Source organism: Semicossyphus pulcher, unplaced genomic scaffold (genome assembly GCF_022749685.1).
Source record: "Semicossyphus pulcher isolate SPU_LCO1_2020_fin unplaced genomic scaffold, fSemPul1.0.p SCAF_11, whole genome shotgun sequence".
Taxonomy (NCBI): domain Eukaryota; kingdom Metazoa; phylum Chordata; class Actinopteri; order Labriformes; family Labridae; genus Semicossyphus; species Semicossyphus pulcher.
In genome coordinates, this window is record NW_027211615.1 from 3,255,042 (window position 1) to 3,277,694 (window position 22,653).

General features: G+C 40.7%; 1 protein-coding gene across 3 annotated transcripts; it reads left to right on the forward strand.

Annotated features, from left to right (window-relative positions):
* The first annotated feature begins 11,447 nt into the window (after nucleotides 1-11,447).
* On the forward strand, nucleotides 11,448-22,305 carry katna1 (katanin p60 (ATPase containing) subunit A 1). 3 transcript variants are annotated; one of them, XM_069657661.1, is made up of 12 exons: nucleotides 11,487-11,528; nucleotides 11,624-11,720; nucleotides 13,034-13,199; nucleotides 13,293-13,432; nucleotides 15,316-15,520; nucleotides 15,761-15,876; nucleotides 16,261-16,366; nucleotides 16,446-16,604; nucleotides 18,561-18,687; nucleotides 18,853-18,987; nucleotides 20,058-20,184; nucleotides 20,978-22,305. In XM_069657661.1, the coding sequence occupies exons 3-12, from the start codon at nucleotides 13,038-13,040 to the stop codon at nucleotides 21,174-21,176; spliced, it is 1,476 nt and encodes a 491-aa protein (XP_069513762.1). In that variant the 5' UTR covers nucleotides 11,487-11,528; nucleotides 11,624-11,720; nucleotides 13,034-13,037; the 3' UTR covers nucleotides 21,177-22,305. The 3 variants fall into 3 exon arrangements, with proteins under 3 accessions (XP_069513765.1, XP_069513762.1, XP_069513764.1); XM_069657663.1 differs by having other exon boundaries at nucleotides 11,506-11,528; nucleotides 11,671-11,720; XM_069657664.1 differs by lacking the exon at nucleotides 11,624-11,720 and having other exon boundaries at nucleotides 11,448-11,528.
* The last annotated feature ends 348 nt before the right edge of the window (nucleotides 22,306-22,653 follow it).

Consider the following 22,653-nt stretch of genomic DNA (forward strand, 5'->3'; position numbering starts at 1 on the left):
CCACATGTGTCAGTAAAGTCTGTGTTGGATGGAGACCAGCAACATAAGTCAGTGCTCTCACTATAATCCTTTTAATTCTTACCTGACTAGTGCATAGTAAGGTAACCTTGCTGTTTGTACAAGATGTGATTTATTGACAATCTTAGCCATTTTTCAAAACATATAAAAAAGCATTATTTCTCTCTCTCTCTCTGTGTTTGACCTTTGACCTAAAACGGTATCACTATCACAGTGGATGGAACTGAGTAGACTTTTCATGCTGCAATAGCAACATTTTCAGCAGATAATCTTTCAGCCCACATGTTGGGTGGTTTTACTATGTCTTTTAACTCGCAAAGAGTTTGCCACTTTCGCATGGCAACTTACACAGAAATTGAAGAAAAATTCAGTGAAGACAACTTTGTCCTGAGAAGCCCAGAGGCACACCGGTATCATCTGAAATCGTTTGCTGAAAACCCTGAGCACAAAGTGACATATGGAGTAAATGGTCCTTGTCCTTTAAGTGAGCTAAACTACTTTGATGTGACAAAAGCATTTCCACCTGACATAATGCATGACTTGTTAGAAGGAGTCATTCAACTTATACTAAAACTAGAAACACATAACCATACAAGAAATTAATGAAGAACTACAACATCTAACGATTGGTTGAAATGACAAAAACACAGACCAGTACAACTTTCAGAGCGACTAATGCAGAACTCAGGAATTACAGGGTCTGCTGCTCAGAAATGGTGTCTTTTTAGGCTATTGCCTTTTTTAATAGCACACCGTGTTCCACCCAATTGCAGTTATTGGGATGTGTTCCTTATCTGCCGTGACATAGTTGACATTGTAACTGCCCACAAAGTTAAAAGGGAGAGTTTGGCAAAGCACCAATATTTTAAGACTGTTGCAAGTATCTGCAGAATTTTTTTCAATATAGCAAAAACTTTAAGTGACAGGCACCAGATGCGACAGTGCTGGGAGTTTTCCCAAACAAACATTCCCCATAAACATACCCCATTTTCATCTCTCCCTGTTGACCTACAGAGATATCTTGCGGATGTACAGGAGAGTGAAGATGCATTTAAAAACATGCAGCGTCTTTCAGGGGTCATTATTGACAGTGTAAAATATGCATGTAAAGATGTATTAATTGTTGATTACTTACATGCAGAGGATATACCTCTTTTTTTCTTGATCAGAAATATATTTAAATATTAACACACTGGTGGTTTCTGTGCAGTAAGCTTCTTGTACAAACGTCTTATGATTCACACCTGCATGCATACAGAGTAAAGGCTGATCCTGTCTGGAGTGTAATCAAACCAGCACAAGAAATGGACTTTCAGTCCCTTGACTTGAAGTTTTATCCTGAGAGATGTTTGAAACTAAGGGGATTGTGATTTACGAAAGGATCAGTCGAGGATTTGTAACAAGTAATGCATGACACTATTAACAAGGAATTAGTAAACCTATAACCCATTTTTCAATGATGACAGAATTTAGTGACGAACAAAGTAACAAACAAAAAATGGAGACAGATCCATGACACGTTTATCAACATATCACTTAATATCAACTCCAAGATGTATTGATACGTTTCTTCTGTTTAAACATTTCCAAAGGTCACCAAAAAAGTCAATTTGCAGTTCGACCAACTTTACATTTTTGGGCCCCGTGGATAGGCAAAAATACACAGAGCTCAAACTTTGTTCTTAACACGGAAATTGAAAAAGTTTGTCCACCAAAACCAGCTGAGGTCCGTGAAATTACAGTCTCTGAAGAGAGAGAGACTTAGTGGAAGGAGAACAATGTACAGCCTATTTTCTAGGTTTAGAAAAGATGAAACAAAACAAAACATACATTGAAAGTAAGTGAAGCACAAACATAGAGCATACCAGACAGAGACATTTCTGACTCAATCATCGCTATAAAAGACACAGTAAGGATCTTGAAAAAGCGTTTGATAGGGTCAAGCATCCTTTTCTGTTGTGCTAGAGAGGTTTGGTTTTGGGCCGACTTTTATTGGCTGGATACGACTCCTCTATGGCAGGGCAAGAAGTAAGGTGAAATGTAATGGGATTTTGTCACAAGATTTTCCCTTGAGGAGGTCAGTCAGGCAGACGTGCCCACTGTCATCTTTACTTTATAGTTTGGTAGCAGAGCCTTAATCCTTGCTCACTCAGAAAGATGAGAACATTGTGGGAATTACGTTCAGTCTAGGAAGAGAAACCAAAATAATTCAGTACACAGATGACATTAATATAAGTGTAACAAATGAGGGAAGTATAAACCAGGTTCTAAAGTAAACACAGGTAAATCAGGAAACATGTACTTAGGACACAGCACTCCAGATAACAATCCATGTGGTTTTCAAATAAATAAGTAAATGCCCTAATTGTGTAAAATTAATCATAGTTTGGGCGTTAAACGCACTTAATAGTGCAATCTCCTCCTTCCTATGGAGGAGAAAGGGAAATTTGATCGCTCACAAGACTTTAAGCGTATAATTTGCGTGTCTCCTCTCCCAGAAATGCCAATAACAGCCTGGCAGGTTTCTACCGGGAGGTGCTGGAGGCCTGGGGAAAGATTTTGCGTGACTGCAAGAAAGAGTTGCGTGTACTAAAGTGACCTTTCCTTTCAAACCCTGTTTTTAGCATTAAAGGGAGGTGTCTGAAAAGTAAACAATTAAAGGAAGCAGGAATCACCAGATTGGAGAAGGTACTAGCAAGCTTCAGCTCGGTTGCGCTCCGCCTCTTTGCCTGCCTCTGTATTTGCCGGCTCTGGCATTTCCAATATGGCGACCCCCAGCACCGGCGCAATTCAGGCTTCAAAACACTTCTTCAGAAACCCCTGGGTGAGACTACGACCATTATTTATACAGTCTATAGTACTACTGCATGTTTAAAGTGACAGTTTGAGCAAATATGACAAAAAGTTAGTTTTAATAATGTTACCTAGGCTACTGAACCTTTAACTTTTTATCGTTGTTACAATAAAGAATCATTTTAGCTCAATTTTAGTGTACCTAGTTTTTACTGTTTAACCTCCCCGCAGCTCAAGCTCATTCTTACTTCGTACATTTCCTTACGTTAATTTCAATAAAATATATTGATTTATTTTACACGTCTCTGCCTCGTCAGTAATGAGTCTGCGTGCTATCAAGGTTTTGCTCAGAATTTCAGGGGTGTAAGTCCCCAGGTGGCGTTGCTGGTTAAACTTCCATCTGTTACAAATACCCTCCCATTGCCACATATGCAAGGCACGTTCTTCTCATCCCAATGAACTGTATAAGGGGATAAGCATATAGTCTTTAAAAATCAGTTGAAAGGTAATTTAAAGCTTCTGCAAGTGGCCCACAAGAACTCTTCTGAAGAGCTTTTCATGGATAAATCAAATCTTGTGTCCAAAGATGATGATGGGGAGCTCATTTTCCCTTCCTGATATAGTGAGTGGTTTTCCTTTGCATTTCTTTTTCTAGTGAACGTTTTTTGGTTACCTTCCAAGTACTCTCACGAATCATGTATTGTCTGTAAATAATATTATGACTTGTTAATACGTATTTTTTGATAATAAAAGACAAAAAAACACGGACGATCTTGTCCAATCTCGGAAGCTAAGCAGGGTCGGGCCTGGTTAGTACTTGGATGGGAGACCGCCTGGGAATTTTTCTGTGATGGACAGGAGAGGTGCTGATGCTGCAGGCCTTGAAAAAGTTCATCTTCATTCATCCAGATCCATCTTTAAAAGGCCGAATTGTACACACAACTGTCGCTTACGGCCATACCACCCTGAACATGCCCTTGTGTGTGAGCGGGGGAGGGAGACGGGGTGTGTGCCAGTCTGAGTGAGAGCCATGTGCTGCAGGCAATTTGAGAGAAAGAAAAGTGTTTAATAGAGCTGTTTTTTGGACAATTTAAGTTGTTTCTTGACTTTTTTTTTTATGGCCGTTTCTCCCCCACACAGTACACGCTGCCAGGAGTGTTTCCTTTTTCTAACGCAAAGTCTTCGTTACATTATGGAAACGCAAGGAGCAGCGCATGCAGGAAGCAGGACTGATGAAAAGGATTTGACCATGGATTACGATGAAACGACAATGAATTTGGACGACGGACAAAAGAAGCAAAGTGGAATAAGTGGCACGGATAATTCGGCTACAACGGCAAGGAGTGGAAATGATTTCGAAGAGGGAAATGGACAGAAAGGAAATGAGACATTGGGAAGTGGAAACTGTGCGGGTGAGGAGAGAGAAAGCAGCGGAGTGCTGCAAGAGCAAAAAGAAAATGAAAATGGCATAAGAAGGGACAAAAGTTACTTAAAGGAACTCACAGTACTTATTGAGCTGAGTGGGGAGGATAAAGTCACAGCCGTGGAGCTGATGAGAGGACTGAGGCTGGTCTGCAGGGTCTAATGGCTTGTCGGGCTATGGGTCCTCGCAGATATGAAGTTACTATGAGCCACATAAAGGGCAAGGAGAGGCTCCTGGATGGATTTAAAATAGGTGAAACGATGATAACAGCCAGAGAAATATGCAATCAAGAAGTTGTCGTGTTGTTCCTGAACTTGCCGGCTTATGTGGAAGATAGAGACATTGTCGCAAAGCTCGCCGGCTGGGGAGCAACAATCACTTCACCTATAAAGAGAAGAATGTGGCCGGGAACCCAAGTAGCAGATGGAACCTGGTTTGTTCGGGTCCGTCTGTGTGATGAAGTAAAGTCCCTGCTGTATTCGACAACGTTTGCTACAGCTAACAGACATGAATATAATAATAATAATATAATAGAGTTATACATGACCGGCAAGTTAGAGTGTGTAGGCTGTGCATACAGCCTGGGCACATATTGAGGGACTGCCCTGAATTTATTTGCTTTAAATCCGGGGCACTTTGCCCCGGATTTAAGTTTGCTCTCAACTTAAAAAAGTGCAGAATCTGCTTTAAAGGCGTCAAAGAATGTGTATGCCGGAGAAGTGACAACGAAGAGGAGAGAGAGGAGGAGGATGATAAGTCGAGAGCAGAGGAGGAGGTAAATGAGGAGAAGGAGAAGGAAGACCGGGATATCGGAGTGGAAGAGATGGGAGCAGAGAAGTCCGGTGAAGAAGAGATAGAAGCTGAGGAGACGGGAGAGGAGGAGATGGCAGGAGGAGAAAAGGAGGGGGAGAGGAGCAGTAGCGCAGCAGACATTGGCCTGGGGGTGAGGAAGGAGAGAACTGAGCGGAGGGATGCTGCAGAGGGGCCAGGAGGAGAGGACGGAAAAGATCAGGAAAGTGGGAAGACTGCCGGGAAAAAGGGTGGTAAAAATGAGGGGGGAGAAGGGATGGATGATGACGAGGTGATGAATGATGATGATAACATGGACGAACTGATCGCAAATAGGAAAAGTACTCGGCAGTAAAGAAAGCAGAATGGCTAAAAGAAGGGGGGAAAAGTTTAAATGTTAATTTTCCTTGGTATAGTCTTAATGGTAACGGTCTCCTCATTTAATGCAAATGGGCTAAGAACAAGGGTTAGGAGACAGCAAATGCTCACAGTGTGTGATACAGACATTATATGTTTGCAGGAAACACACTGGGATGCAGAGAGTATGAAGGAAGTAGAAAATGAATGGATGGGAGAAATGTATTCGAACAATGGTGGAGGTCAATCAAAAGGGGTGGCCATTCTAGTGAAGAGGGGAGTGTGTGAGAATGTGAGAAAGTGTGTGGATGATGGTAATGGGAGGGCTATAGGAATCACTTTTGAGCTATTGGGGAATTAATACAAACTTTTCAATGTGTATGCACCTACACTCACAGAAATATTTAGGCCTAATATTTAAGATTTATGTATTTTACTTGCATATAAAATTTCCATCCATTTGGATTACTCAGTTTTAACATAAACTAATAAACTTAATGTGATGCATATTTGTCAGTCAAACATAAATGAAACAAGTAGGAATGAGATTTATGTAATAGTACGAATAAACCCAATGTGTTTCAAATTCATAAGAACCAGGTTTATGTATTCAATATTAATAAAGCCTATTTGTTTGAAATTCATAATAACCAGGATTTATCTATTCCAATGTGTTTAAAATGCTTAATAAACCCATTTTACTTCAAATGCATCAAACTTATGTACTTTTTATTAATAAACCCAATGTATTTTAAATTTATAACCAGATATTTCAAAATTGTAAATATTTTTTCCATTTAGCCCACACCTACAATATCTAACTACAATACATTAAAAAAAGAACCTTGTTTCGCATTTCGAAAATGTATTAATGCTTCAAGGCATGTAGCAACTTTGGGCTTTGCAAAAACTTGTGGCAGCAACAACACCACCACACTACACCACTTCCGTTCAACAGCTCGATACACTGATATGAGCTTCTACACAGAACCAGTGCTCATACACTACATGTTGTGTGCAAAAACAAAAATCATGAAAAAGAAAATGCCCTCACATTTACGTGCACAATGAAGTTAGAGTGCCCGATTTTCAAACATTTACTCTGCCACAATCGACCTCTTTGATCCAATAAATGCAAACATGAACTTATGAACTCTGTTCGTCTATGATCTCAGAAAGCTTATAACTCCTGGGATCCAATTTTGAAATTAGGATCTAAAACATGACAAGGCTCAGGTGGGCAACTGTGCCCCACTGACCTTAACACTTTGCTACTTACATGACACAAAGAATATATATTGTAAACAGACCTTTGTGCAGTAAAAAGATAAACTCCCTCAAGAACTGTGCTTAACAATTGTGTGAAACTTGAGGTAGACAGGTAAATCAACAATGATAACTGTAATGCTTACAGTACACTAACATTTCAAAGAATCCCTAACATCCATTTTTTGAAATTTTCTGACCACCACCCTAACAATCCAAAACATTGCCATAAGGCTCAGTGGTTGAGTGGCTTTGTACCACCACACTTTTCATGCATGTTTAATTATGAGTGCAAGAATATAAAAGGAATATTCTGCAGCAAAAACATGACAATCAAGGACTGTGAAAAACATGTTGAAAACAAGTTGAACATTTTAGATAGACAAAGTTCACTCTAACAAGTACTGAAATTTGCAGCAAGTCAACCACCTTGATATACGTTTTCCAGAGGGAATATCAGTGCATCAGTCCAATTACTCTCACTCAGTCACTGGAGCATCTTCATTTTCAGGGCTTGGACTTTTGGTGAAAGCTTGGTTGTGTCCAGTTCCATCAGGATCTTCTGAAACACTTCAAATGTGCACTTGAGGTCCTTAGGGTAGCTTAAGTTAAGCGCATAAATCAGTCCAAAAAGCATTACACATCCAAGGGTGACACTTTGTAGGTTTTGCAGAACTTCCACGCCTTCAAGTACAACACCTCATCTGCAGGCTCGGTTTCGGGACCAGCACCCTCCATCCGAATGATGTAGATGCTCATCGTTGTCTGTGCAATCCCCAACTCAGCCTCTGCACTTTCGCTGTCCTGGAGGATAAACAAAGAGAACAAAGAGCCGTGTCCCAATGCCGGTCACATTGTGATATTCAGAATATTTAAAGTCGAGGTGAAATGAAAAATGTCATTTTAATCCTTTTAGATCACATCCCCGGTAATATTGTGGATCTATTTGACAATATAGGCCAAAATAGGTCGATCATTTTTTCTTCCGGAAAAACTAAACTTCACGCTTGCTTACGTAAGTTAGCACCAAACAATTTCAACCAATCAATCTGCAACATTTAGCCACAGAGCACCAAGAACGCTCGGCCAGTTAGCTAGCTACTACGCTGTGGAGAACGTCTGTCTACGCCCACTTCTCAACGATCAAATCAAATCCCTCTAATGATATGTCCCGCCTGCACGTCCTGTTTCACTTGGAAATCCGTCACGATACGGAAGCTAGATACTCTCGAAATGGCATTTCAGCTCGACTTTAAAGGCACACTGTTTTGAAAACTGTGACATTTCAGATATGTAGAATCATTCAAATGTATATATGTAAAATAATGGAACATTTTTCAAAACCTCACAAAAAACCCACAAAGACCCGAAAACTGACCGTCCATTTCTGTCTAACCAACCAGTTCGCAAAATGAGACGGGAAGACTATAATCAGAATGAATAAAATCCTGATGGAACTGGACACAACCAGAAGTTGAGAGTGTTACGAACTTAGGTAAGACCCAAACGCAGGTCACTGACAGAGGGATTTAGGAAATGAAAAGAGAAGAAGAAGAAACAAGTTAGGAACTTGGCAAAAAATAAGGGAAGATCATTTCTTAGTAAACACTCAATGATGTGGCCGAGAGCGTGGCTACCACTGTTGGTTGAACGACAATCTAGCGATGAGTGACTGAAGAACCAGGGTTGAAATACTGCAGGCTTGATGAGTTGATCAATCAATCAATCAAATCAAATTTTATTTGTATAGCACCAAATCATAACCAGAGTTATCTCGAGACACTTTACAAAAAGAGCAGGTCTAGACCGACTCTTTGTTATGTTATTTAAAGAGAGGTCCAACATGACTCACCATGAGTAGCACTTAGCAATTCGGCACATTGGCAGAAAAACTTCCTTTTAACAGGCAGAAACCTCGAGCAGAACCAGACTCATGTTGAACAGACATCTGCCTCGACTGGATGGGCTGAACATGGGATAGAAGGAGATGCAGGATAGAGACAGGCAAAGAGAGCAACAACAACATATGTTCTTGTTACAACAACAACAGGTAATACATACTTATGGTTACAATGCCAATAATAGTGGTACACTAATGTGAAGATTAGCAAAAAATAAATTAGCGAGAGAAGCAGAGTAATGATAAAGGCTGAGGTAATCGTAATTGTAACAGTTGAAGTCAACAGGTCTACTATTAGCATTAGCAGCAACAATAATGATGCTATGGTGAAGACTGATGTTAGTAGTTGTTGCAGTCGAGCAGGTCCACAGCAGCAGGTGGTCTGCAGCAACGATCCCCAGGAACCTACAAAACAAGGGAGCACAAGAACTCCAGGGAAGATATAAGGTTAGTAATGTTAATGGGACCAGAAGATACAGAGTTAATGAGCTGCATTAATATGACAGAGAGAGAGAGAGAGAGAGAGAGACAGGTGTGCAGACTGGGAGGAGTGATGAGTCGATTGAGAGCAGGTGTGCAGGAGGAGCAGAGCTGGGAGTCAGGGAAGTGAGGAAACCACGTCCATGCCAGGTACACACACAACCAGACACATTAGGCCTTTCTCATTTCTCTATTTTGTGCCTCCTCGTCTCCTCGCTCCTCGGTCCTGTGACCCGGAAATCGACCTCAGCACGCCATCTTGAAGGATGTCTCAATTAATAAAATGCATCTCGAGGAGAGAGGATCGAGGATCAAGGAGGCTTGCTGGAGGAGCTATGAGCGAGGATACACCGGTGTATCCTTTGCGCACCCGTGACGTAAAAAGAGGCGTGAAACACAGCTGAAACATACAAACCATGGCGGGAGCCTTTTGCTGCATATCTCTGCTCGTGGGACACCTGTTCCGTCTGAGCAGGTATTCTCCGCGGCGTGTCTCACATTTAACAGAGTGCGCACCAGACTAACCCACAGCATGTCCACATGTTTGTTCATCAAAACCAGAAGACAAATTGTCTCCTACAAAATAAGGACTGGTGTTTCCACAGCCTGATGGTCATGTATTGACTGTTTTTGAGTAGAAACAGAACATTGTCGCGCGAGGCACAGCAGGTAACTCATTAATTATTTAAATCTGCAGACACGCCGTCAGGTCCGGACAGGATCTCATGTTTATTAAAGTGCTGTGTGCTGACTATCAGAGAAAGGTCAGCTGTAAGTGTTTATTTACTTATTGTTGCTGCTGGATCACACGGCTGTATGCTCACGTGTGTGCATAAAACGGACACTGGACAGTTAATATCTGTGGGCACAATTGTTGCTGCCACGTAGTTATGCTTAAAGATTATAATAAATGTACCTCTTATTTGTGTGAGTGTGTGTTAAATAAAAAAATAAACATGTATGACATCCGTACATTCGTGTCACATTATGCCACGTTGTGAAGTGAATTAGAAGTAACTTGTCATAAACACTGTTCTGCTGACAGAGATCATAAAAAACAACAGATGACAGCTGTGACACACATCATATTTAATTGACATCGCTTTTAAATGATGGCTCTGAAGCAGGGATGTCTCATGTTGTTAAATGTCTGTTGCCTCGACTCCTCTCTCCTCGTGTCTCTTCCTCCTGTCTTCTTCCTGAATCATATTGTTGGAGCACTGAAATTAAACGAAGTCCCAACGCTTTTTGAGCAGTGCGCAAATCTTGCTTATATATTAAATCTTTTTTGAGATGTGCAAAACAAAATATTTCTTCTGCTGAAGGCTGCAGGTATTCAATTGTAATTCGATATAAATGTTCACTACTTCACTCACACTCAAAGTTAAAAACATTGAAGGGTTTTTATTGTTTCGTTTCCAAACAGGTTTTTGTTACTCGATTTTATTTTGAAGGTTATGAGCGGAAGTGAAAACTTTAGTTTCAGCATTCTGAACGTGCACTGTTGCTGGCTTTCCAGGATATCATCTGAGCTACAATCGCTTCCAGAGAACTTTGTAGTGTTGGGAATTACGGCTCTTTGAAGGGAGCCGGATCTTATGGCTTCATTCCTTTCCAAGAGCAGGCTCATCGTTCTTTTTTTTCTTCCACTTGGTTTCAGTGGTGGATAGTTACGTGTTAGACTTACATGTACTTGAGTAATTTTTTCAATAAATTGTAATTGTTTTGTAGAATACTTTTAGAGCTGCCTGGATACCAGGCAGCAGTGAAAACGTGGACTGGAACTTCCTTATCAGAATTCTCCCAATGAGCAGGCAGAATGGATTCAACTGACATTCTCAAAAGAACACTGCCTGGGTCGGCAGATGCACTGATTTTCGATATGCTAAAAGTGGGTGGGTCCGATCCAATAGTTTTAAAAAGTGGGTAGCACTTGTCCTATACCCATGTAAATAAGAACTTATCAATTAAACAGAAAAGACCGCTTGGTGCCATTGGTGGCAATAAAAAGACGCATTGTACCGCAATTAATTAACACAATCATAACATTATAAACAATACATCCAGCAAAAAAATATTTAACTCTGGACACACACACTCAAACCTGAACAGAAACAGTGAGGATCAATTCACTTAAGACTTAACTGTATAAAACTGTAGCCATAACTGAAAACCATGTCCAGCCACGGCCACTCTCTAATAAGACGGTAGCATACACGGCTGAGTCTGTGGTCCCCTAGTAGTTTGGCTGTCATTTTGTCCTACTGGATAATCTTAAGAACAAAAGCGAAATTTGGGCACAACTATAAAAAGAACGGCTCGCACTTCTAGGCTGCCGTCGTTCGCATCAAAGAGCCGTTCAAAAGAATCGGATCGTTCATGAACGTCAAAACACCAGAACGTTGAGTGTTGTGTCGGTTAGTTGTAGCCTGTCTTTGAACTGCCAGAGCGGAACTCGTCATAACAACCACTGCGAGGACTCTGCTGGTGATCATCTGAAAAGTTGAGTATTAATCCAATAGAAACCAGCTTTGTGTTCGAGTCTTGAATGTAGTTTTGTAACCTTGATTATTTTAAACACGTCGAGTTTCTTACAGATAACGCCAGCTGATCCTTCCGTATATTTGTCTGTATCCTACAATAGAGGGGAAACCAACCACCCGGGTTGAGATCGACAGTGAGGGGTGTTTTTAGGTTTGTAAAGTGAGCACACACCGTTGTAACGTTATGGTAACGTCAAAAAGTTACAGCAATTAGCTTGTCCATTGCTATGTTACACATTAGAACGCAACTATCATACGCCTAGAAATGTGTCGCATTTTGCCACACATTGGGCGAGGCTCCGGCTAATCCATGGAACAATAAGTTAAACTTCGCACCATAGCCATCTAAACTGAATACGGACAGATGACTTAAAACTAAACATGGCAAATTTTGTACCATGGCTGCGTGAATGACTGCCCTCCACACTGCATTGTGTCTCTTCCCTGGCTGGATGATCTGACAGCGGCTCAGTCAGAGCTGGATTAAATGTTCACAATTCTTGCCATGCCCGCAAAAAGTTACAAATTCAAATAGTTGTGGTATAAGTTAGGGATGCATGATATGTCGATATTTTCCAACCCTTTTTGCCGATTTCAATGCCGATATATATATATAACCTACTCGGCACGTTTTTTTCCCACCTCATTGCAGAGAACATCAAGTCTCCTCTGAAGTGGAATTGATATCATGCCTTCTCTTATTGTAGTGGCCCACTGGCAGATGCAGAAATAACATAATATAGTGCTTTTTAAAATGTACACATTCACTGGGCAATATACGAAAACGTTATGTACAAAGTGCCAAATGTATTTGTATGTAACATTTTCTTTTCTCTTTTTAGTGAATCATCGAGCATTTAGGCATAATTAAAGCGTTGTTTTATCGGCATAAAATATCAGCAGAAAAATTGAAACGTGTCAATAATCTCGTGCATCCCTAATATAAATTGGGAAAAATGTCCTGTCTGCGTTATTTAAAAGATAAAATGGACCATTCTGCAGTATTTTTTTATTATTATTCAGAATAAGCGGCTTTTTTTACTGCTTTGCTACATTTTGCTAGTTCACTGTATGTAACTTAAATCATGAAAGGCCAGAAATAATTTCACACTACATAGTGATACAGAAATATATAGAAGTATCGGCTATAGAGGTAATCAACATGCTTTTTACTATTGTGGTCCTTTAGCCCATTTATATGCAGCTTAAATCCAGGCAGTTGTGCACATGTCCATAGGGTAGAGATTTGGATTCTAGAAACTGCATAATCCTAGTGTAGTTATTTGTTTCTGTCAATTCAGGATGTTCAAAAGAGGCCCTGCTTTACTGCACGGTCTAAAAAATTCTCCCTCTGCTCCCACTGTGGAGAAAATAAACAAAATTAAATGCTTGCCTGACTTTCCAACACTGGTGAGGTAGCTGCTATAACTTTTGTTTGCTAACTTGCTGTCTTTGTTTCTACAGCACCATGAGCCTACGGGAGATCAGTGAGAATGTGAAGCTGGCCCGCGAATACGCCCTGCTGGGAAACTACAGCTCTGCCAGTGTTCTCTATCATGGATTGCTAGAACAAATCAAGAAGTATGTCTACACTGTGCGAGACAGCAGTTTTCAGCAGAGGTGGCAGCAGGTAAATGTCATTAAATATGTTTCATATTAAACTAGACAGTTTCAGAAAAGAGTCCTGGCTTTTCAGATCTGTGTATCTCTGCTTGATTCTCAGTTGTGGCAAGAAATTAGTGAAGAGAACCGACAAGTTCAGGACATAATGTCGACTCTCGAGAACTTTCAGCTGGACACGACGCCTGCTAAACCCAGCAACCATGACGATTGTGAAAAAAGGCCCGTGCATGTGGAGCAGAGGTATTGTAGTTGGTTATTTACATACAACTTTTCATTTTTCATGTATATTGCTTCAGTAAATGTTCATTTTTCACTATACCTCTTTAATACTGCTGGAACTCTGTAGGCCCATGTCGCTGTTCACCTCCGCAGGACACAGAATTATAATCTAAGCTTGTGTAAGGTATTTGTCGGTGAACAAAGGCCCTGATGTAGTCATATGATTGAGATAAGTAAACTTGAAAGCTTGTTTTGTTCCTGTTCGGGCCTCTGGAAAGGTGGCCTGTAAACCTCTTGGTTTGGTCTTTTTTCTTTCATACTTGTAGGCCAGGACACTGGAAGAATCTCACTCTTTATAATGTTGCAAACTTATATCTTACATATGTTATCATTAACAAGTATTAATTGCATTTTATGCTGATTTTGTAACATCTTTGTCAATACAGCCACAGCAAAAGTCAAGCATGAAAACTGCAAAGAGATGATAAGGGAATGAGACAGTGTGTGCACAGAGATAATACAGCAGTCATGTTAGACAGAGCGAGCAGATACCAATTAGACTGCATCACTGTCTCTGTTAGCAGATACTCAAGTATGCAGGGCAGGAAAACACTTAAATGTTCAATTGAATCCTTCTTTGGCTCTCCACATAATCTTTCTCCCACCCTTCCTCCCCTCTCTTTGTCTTTCTTTCATTTTTTCCAAGGAGTTTATTTTTTTATTTATTTAATAAACAACCTACCAAACATTTTAGAGGAACATCTAAAATGTTCAATCTCATCAGATGTCCTATTGCACAGTGTCACTGCAAAGATGGATTAATGATAGTTAAAGTGCTAATCTCGAAGATCTCAGTTTTGTTCTCTTTGGCGACACCTATGGTGATAAACAGTAATTGCAGGAGCACACTTCCCAGATGTCCAGACAGTGCTGCATGTGTGACGTCCACGGTTGGCTCCGGTTGTAACTCTTGATTTTCCTGGCTGACGGTCGCTTTCCGTTTCAGACTGTTTGCTTCATCTGAGTGTCGAGTTTGTTTCTTTTTCTTTGGATTTTCACTTATTGTTGAAGTTGTATCTGTAGTCATCCATCTTTTCTTTGTTTGTTCAGCCATAGTAGATTACTGTTTACTCGCAACACTTGCAGAGAGCGGAAAAGCAGCCGCTTAGCTCCGCCTACCCTCTCTGGCAGACCAACCACTGCTGGCTGATGGAAACTAACTGGGCGCCGCTTGTGATTTTTTCTGTGAAAGTTGCCACAGACACCCAGTCTGTGATACTGGCTCAGGCTCAATCACCATTGTGTTATGTCATTCGGCGATAGATAGTGACTTAACAGACATTTATTTAAATGAAAATCTTTGAGACCCCAGCGGTCATGGGTCGGACTGGACGCTCTCTGCTGGTCTGTCTGACAGGATGATCAATGTCCTGATGGTTAATTTCATTCATGAAAAACTCCAGAACGCATCAATGTGTTGGTGATTCATGGACCAACTTGCTTCGAGTCACATCCCTTGCAGGAATTATTAATTATTTATGATACAAAAACAATCATATGAACCAGCGTTTTTCACGTGTCCCATTCAAAAATGGGGAAAATATAATAGTTTAAATGTTTATTAGCTGGTTAGCCTTTTATTGTTTTATAGACAAAGGATATGCATGCACACTGAGAAGTCATTCATTCAATTATTTATGTTTAGTAAATGTATCTGTATTCTAGATTGCAAATGCTTTGACTATGCTATTGGCTATAAGTTTTTTTGTTAACCCAGTCCAGATCTATTCACATCCCTTATTTGTGCCCTGGCATGAATAAAACCACAACTTAAAAGATGTTATGATTGAAAAATGGTTTGGAATGATAAATACAAATTCCCTCTTTATTTTCTCCTTTCACAGACTTTCTCCTTGTCCTGTCAGGCGGGTTTCTAATGCCAATAAAGACAGCAAACCTTCCAACAATCGCCTGAGCGTGGCGGTGAGGGCCCAGCAGAGACACTCGCCTCGCGGGGCCAATGGGGACAGAAGCAAAGCCTCCAAGGGCAAAGACAAGAAGGAGGCAAAAGAGGCCAAAGAGGCTGCTGGCAAAGCAAAGGATGATAAGGTAGCAACATGTTGGTAGCTTCAACTCACCGCCTTCTGAAAATATTTACAATATTCATTGCACGCTGTATTTTGGACACAACTGTTTGCATTGTTGATTAAACAGTATTCTCATGCTGCTTGTTTGCCATTTCTCCTTACCTAGCCTGTAATTCCAGTTTTTTTGTCTGAGAGGACCAGACCACATGTGTTACATTCAGGGAATATGAAAGAGCAATCATTTTTGGTGTGTACATTCCAGAACAAAACAGATGTCCACGAGAAGGAAGCAAAAAAGTTTGACGGGACAGGATATGACAAGGACCTTGTGGAAGCTCTGGAGAGAGATATTATATCTCAGAATCCAAATGTGAAATGGTACGTGTTTATTAGTTTCTAACCATCAAAAATCCAGAGCTAATAATGTCCTAGAGGTGCCTCTGTATTGATTTGTTGAAGCTCAACATCTTGTGCTGCCTTTGACTCACATAACCCTATGCCATACATGCCCTGCAGGTGTAGCCAGTGAAAGTTACATACTATGGCACATTGGCTCCGTATACCATCTGATTCTGCATAGTTTACAAGTTCAATGTAGTGTAAAAGGAAGACAGACAAGAAAACAACCCATTATGTAAAAGTCTGAAATTTCATGGTGTTAACTATTTATTACTAAAAATCAAAGGTAGGCTATTACATAACTTTCTTGGCATGATTATCAGAGAACTGCCAGGTGTGATCTCTGTCAAACTGTTTCTTTAGGGACAACATTGCAGATTTGGAAGACGCAAAAAAACTCCTGAAAGAAGCGGTCGTGTTGCCAATGTGGATGCCAGCCTTTTTCAAAGGCATACGAAGACCATGGAAGGTGTGAATTTAAAGATACTTTAGTTTGATTTGTTGTGAATCCTAAATTAAAATGCAAAGGTGCATTTTTTTTACTTTAGGGAGTGCTTATGGTGGGACCTCCAGGCACAGGGAAGACTCTCTTGGCCAAAGCAGTTGCCACCGAGTGCAGAACCACGTTCTTCAACGTCTCCTCATCTACTCTAACGTCCAAGTACAGAGGGGAGTCTGAGAAGCTCGTGCGCCTTCTCTTTGAAATGGTAAGACTGTAGGTATGTGACTGGTACAGATTAGAACCAAGCTCTGCTACATTGTCCTGTACAACAAAGTCTGGAAGAGCAACTCAAAAACCCTACATTAAATAGTATTGCCATCAAACTGTCAACGAGCATCTGTAATGAAATCCTTATATTTTAGTGAAAGTAAAAAGTTCTGACTGAATTAGAAGCTGTGTATTACATGGTGTCATCAAATATTTATTGTACCCATTTCCCTTAATTCTCTCTCTGACATGCCACAATGAAAAAGGTCTGTCTTTGTTAGGATGGTGAAATAGATTTTCATGATGATTTTGCTAAAGCATGAAATCATTCATTTTTGGCACCAAATTTTATTTGTTTTCCTTTTTTATTTTTTTCCAAGAAAATATATGAGAACTTTCTTTAAAGTATAAAAAATGTTGGTCCCTTTTAGCTCAATGTTTTGGTTTTGTTGTTCACATTTCAAACCCATATATGCAAAACCATGGATTTAACCATGAGAGTTTATAACGAGCAATCTCAGAGACATCAAGGGGGGAACTCGCTGTGCAGATGACACAAAAAGATTCCGCCTCATTCTCCAAGCACACGCAGAGGGTTGAATGCACCCCAGAGAGCGCTGCAGAGCAAACAGCGTCTCTGTGCTCTGGGGTCGTTTGCACGAGTTATTATGCAAAATTACCCTTTCTATGTAAATTAACCTCGTGGCAAAAAGCACCTAATTCACTAGCAGGAACAGCACCGCGCAGTAAGAGAGAAAATATGGACGAGCTGCTGTTGTGCGCTCGTTTAATAAATAAAGCTCCGTTCGAGTAGTTAAACTAGTAAACACCTGTCGAGTCTGGACTTTACAGTAAACTGTTAAAGCTGTCAGTGTGGAGCTCAACTGATGCCTGAGAGCGCAGCACAGCGCAGCACAGCACAGCAGAGAGTGGAGGTGCAGACATCTTCTCTCCACAATCAGACACAAAACAAGAGCAAACTGCACGGATCTGCTAAACTTTAAAGCCGTGTTTGTGTTTGAATATCATCAGTTCAATGTGCTTTGTGAATCGGACCCTGAGACGGAGCAGATAGCGGGGATAAATGATGCGCAATTTATGGCGCTATCAGCGGCCGCAATTCATTATTAGAACATTCCTCCCCAAGTGTACACTACCTGCTCCGCATGGAATAGTGAAGAGCTGAAAATTGCAGGTATACATGAAGTGTATGCAGCCATTGCCTTGTCACCCACTCTTTTGTGCTTTTCTGTTTTGATATATCAAGTTTGGTATTATGGACATCGCTAATTTTTTGGGGGGGAACCAGAAGTAACAATATTTGGAGCTAAAGTGGATCGAGGGGTTTGTAAATGCTAAGTTATCAGAGTCTTAATCATTAGCTGCCTAATTAGCCAATTAGCCACACATCTCCGATGGGAGAGCAAGCCTGTGGTGAAAGACGGTACCAAGTAGCAATAGATAGCCTTGAGAGATCCGCACTGTTTTTGTACTAGGCTGTTAACTAAGCTGCTGTATAGTTGGGCATTTTATCATTAATCAATCAATCAAATGTTATTTGTATAGCACCAAATTATAACCAAGTTCTCTCAACACACTTTACAAAAAGAGCAGGTCTAGACCGTACTCTTTCTTTATGTTATTTAGAGAGAGACCCAACGGGAATCCACCGTGAGCAGCACTTAGCAACATTTGTCAACAGTGGCAGAAAAACTTCCTTTTAACCTCGAGCAGAGCCAGACTCATGTTGAACATCTGCCTCGACTGGATGGCCCGAAAAATGGGATAGAGGGACAGGACCTAATGGGCTAGCCTCAAGGGGACACAGCTTTTTTCCCCCTAATTTTTAAGAGCCAGAGATTACAGCGTGACCTTATTTGAATGACCTCAGAATAAAAACGGCAAGGGCTATTGAGTTGAGATTTTGCTTAGACTCTTGTGTGTTCTTGTACAGGCACGTTTTTACGCTCCCACTACGATTTTCATCGATGAAATTGACTCCATGTGCAGCCGCAGAGGGACTTCAGAGGAACACGAGGCCAGCCGGAGAGTCAAGGCAGAGCTACTGGTGCAAATGGATGGTATAATGCAGATGAGATTCTTGTACACAAGTGTTTTTATCAAGTTTCTATTCACTGTTTTTTTCTGCAGTCTAACATGGTTGCATGTAGATATATGTAAATGTTAAGAAAATAAAAAAGAGCATTTATTTGACTAAACCTTGATTAATTGTGTCCTATATGTAGGTGTCGGCGGAGCATCAGAAAACGAAGACCCATCCAAGATGGTGATGGTGCTGGCTGCCACCAACTTCCCATGGGACATCGATGAGGCGCTGAGGAGACGGCTGGAGAAAAGGATCTACATCCCTCTGCCTTCAAGTACAGTTATTTATCTGCTGCTTCAAACTGTTGAGTTAGTCTTGTGAAATACCTCATTTAATCTAAACTAAACAAGTGGCTATAGTACTGCTCACTAATGAAGGAAACATGAGAGACCAACTACAAACTGTATAATGTCTGTTTTAATTACATCATTGTTAGCTGCATAACGTGGGGTCACACCAAATTAACCCGCCATGGAGGCCCTGGGGCAAAATTGAGCTCCCACATTCCTTGCATTCTATGCACAGTCAACCCTCAAGAACAGCACACACACACATGTATCTTACTACTGTTTTGTTTTGAGCACCAGTAAACAAGCTGTTATTTTATGCTGGAATACTGAACTAACACTGGATCCTGCATCTACGTTTGTTGTTCATCAATTTCTGGTAATTTAACTAAACACATAAATTTTGTTAGGTAAAGCATTTGAGGGCAATGTCTAACCATTAGCCATATCCACTTAATATTTACAGGGTCATAGAGCGATGGAGACACTTTAAAACTACATTCTGAAACAGTGCCCCCTGAAGCCCTCACGATCAGATTATAATGCAGGACCAGAGCTCTCCCTTTGTTCAGACACTCAGAGCGCTTCAAGTTGAAAATCTATGAACTTTTCAGAGAGGTGCTTGTGTTTTCACCGTCGCTCAAACAATCATATGGAGCAAGACTCAGGCAAGATGTCAAGACACCCATCCATTCAAAATACAAGAGCATCTTCCAGTTCATGCTCATAGTAAAAAAACAACTTACACAAATAGATCAAATATCAGGTAGGCACTACATCCCGGCACATTCCCTTTACATGGGGCCGGACCTGTCAACCCACCCACCCCATTGATTTGACATATGGAAAGGAACTGTAACGCGATGACAATTCAGTCTGTTTCTAGTTACCATACCCCCAAACAACATCACAACATCACAATAGATGTTACTACCATAAATCAATGAATGGCAGCTGTCTGTGTATATGTAGTAGTTACTACTGTTGTAGTAGATATGCTGGTGCAGAAAAAGGGGCTCCATGCGTGCTCCACTCACTGTTACATTTATGTTTGCAGCTAAAGGGCGAGTGGAGTTGCTCAGGATCAACCTGAAGGAGCTGGAGCTGGCTACAGACGTGGATTTAAACAAGATTGCAGAGCAGTTGGAGGGATACTCGGGAGCAGACATCACCAACGTGTGCAGGTCGGCCATACATAGTTGGTCTTTGCAGTTGTTTCTATTTTAAAGCCCCTGTGAGGAGTTTTTATTTGGTTATTTGGTTATGAAACCGACTGAAATTAACTCTATATAAGCTACAAAAGCTAACCAGACCATCAGCGACAAGATTGATTATTTCTGTACAGTTACTTTTAATGCCTGAAACTGCTGGGGGGGTAGGTGTCAGGCAAAGCATTGCCTTTGTTTACATTTTACAGGGCAAACATTTAAAGTGAGTGATACACATGACTATTAAAAAAATAGGATGAGATTTTTAGTTAAAAAACACCATTAAGCATGTACAGGACGAAAGAGCAAAGAGAAGAGGTACGGCTTTGTCCACAAAATCAACACAAACCGATCGTTCCTCACAGCAGCTTTAAAAAGAGCTTTTAAAAAGAAAAAGATACAACCTGTGTCCTCAGCTACAACAGAGAACCTTCAATAAGGTTTTGGTTTTCTGTTGACCTAGTGAAGCACATGATCTTAACCAGGTTCTTTGTTTCATGTCACAGCCCTTTCTCATAAACGGTCAAATGAAAGTGATTAAATGATTTCATGCTGTGATTTAAAGTCAAAATATGGCCACCTTCTAAAAAAGAAATATAGTGGATTGATAAATCTTTATTTGTTTTGGTTTTCAGACAGTAAACTCACACTTTCTCAAAGCACAGTAAAAGTATTGGCTGAATGGATTATTGTATTTCATGTGAAATCAGTGTAGTTCATGTTCCTCTGTTGAGATGTGTATGAATGAAACTGTTGTGTGATGCTGCAGGGATGCCTCTCTGATGGCTATGAGACGAAGAATCGAGGGCCTCACGCCGGAGGAGATCCGCAATATCTCCCGGGACGAAATGCACATGCCCACCACCATGGAGGATTTTGAGTCAGCTCTGAAGAAAGTGTCTAAATCCGTATCTGCAGCTGACCTGGAGAAGTATGAAAAGTGGATTGAAGAGTTTGGTTCCTGCTGAAAAACACAAGTATCTGATTCGTCTGTTTGAGTTTGTAACTGTCGTGAGGCTGAGTTGTAGGATGATGGTGAGTGTAAGGATTAAGAGTGTGGGTCAGCTTGTGGCTGTAAGGTTACTGAATATTTAAGGAGATAATGAAGAAATTAAGTAGCTTTATCATGTTCAAAAAGTAAACTCCATCTCACTGGAAGGGTCAATCTGATGTGAGGAAAAAGGGGATTTTTCTTGCAAATTATGGAAGTTTTTGAAGGGGTGCCAGAATTTTTAAACCTGGGCTCAAATCTTACAGATTTTTGGGCCTAAATGACTCATGGGGTCAAATATATTTGGAATCCCCTCCAGTAGAGCCGGCAGCTGAAAGCTGTTACAGCTGCAACATTATTGTTTAGGGGCTTCATTTACAAATAATAAAGGTCATTTTTCCATGCAGAACACAGGAGTTGCTTGTCTACTGCTCCCTTGATTGGTCAGTTTGTATTTTTGCAACTTTGGTGTTTGAAAGGATTGGCTGGGATCCAACACAACACGATAACACAAACAAACTAACCTGTCGAGGCAGGGGTAGACCAGCAACTCCCGTCTTCTGCATCGTAAAACGACTGCCTTTGTTTGTAGTCTAAAAGTTTGAAGAGAGCGATGTAGCTTTTTGCAACTTAAGCTAGCTGTTAAAAATCTTACCTTACCAAAAAGGTCTAAACAGTCTCTTCCATAATGCTGTCGAACCCTTAGAATAGCATTCTGAGCCTGTCAGTGGCAAAACAAGCACTTTTAGTGAACATGCTTTTATTGGTGGCAATTGACCTGAAAGATTATTTTGCAGCCATCACAGCCCGTCTCACAGCGGCTGGCCGAGGCATTCTACTGGACAAATTCACAAACTTTCTTCCAGGTTTGAAGACTGGAGTTTTCAACATTCACGCGTAAAACAGAATCAACTGCAGCTGTTCAAAAATCTGAGGCCATGATGTTTCCTGTAATGAACTGACGTTTTACTGCCACTGCCAACAGAGTGTCATAATGCCAATCAAACGATACTTCTGTTTTTTTGGATGCCTTTGATTTTATTTGTTGAGATGTAAATACTTAACACTAACAACATATTTCTATAAATAAAGTTGACGATGATAATTATTAACATTGTCTTAAATATCAGTTTATTGACTGACCTCCTGCTGAGCCATCGATGGCTAACTAGAGCGTTACAGTTGTGTCGGCTGTTCTCTTGAGTCTTGAGACAATGTTTATCTCTCACACATTAGTTTGATTGTATTTGCTTTGTTTCTGACGTCAGCGGACCAACTGAAGCCAGAACCAGACACTCATACATAACCCATCAGTTTAAATGTGGCTGATGTGAAGTAATAACACTACATATTTTTCCATGACCTTTAGGACAGTTCACAGCAATTTAGGGTTCAGACAGAATTTAAAAAACTTACCTGCGGGGAGTCCCGATGGTGTCAGATGCAGAACAAAC

Coding starts and splice junctions, on each gene's coding strand:
- katna1 (XM_069657664.1), top strand. CDS start 13,038: ATGAGCCTACGGGAGATCAGTGAGAATGTGAAGCTGGCCCGCGAATAC. Junction 13,433..15,315: donor CCCGTGCATGTGGAGCAGAG/GTATTGTAGTTG, acceptor CTCCTTTCACAG/ACTTTCTCCTTGTCCTGTCA. Junction 16,367..16,445: donor GCATACGAAGACCATGGAAG/GTGTGAATTTAA, acceptor TTTTTACTTTAG/GGAGTGCTTATGGTGGGACC.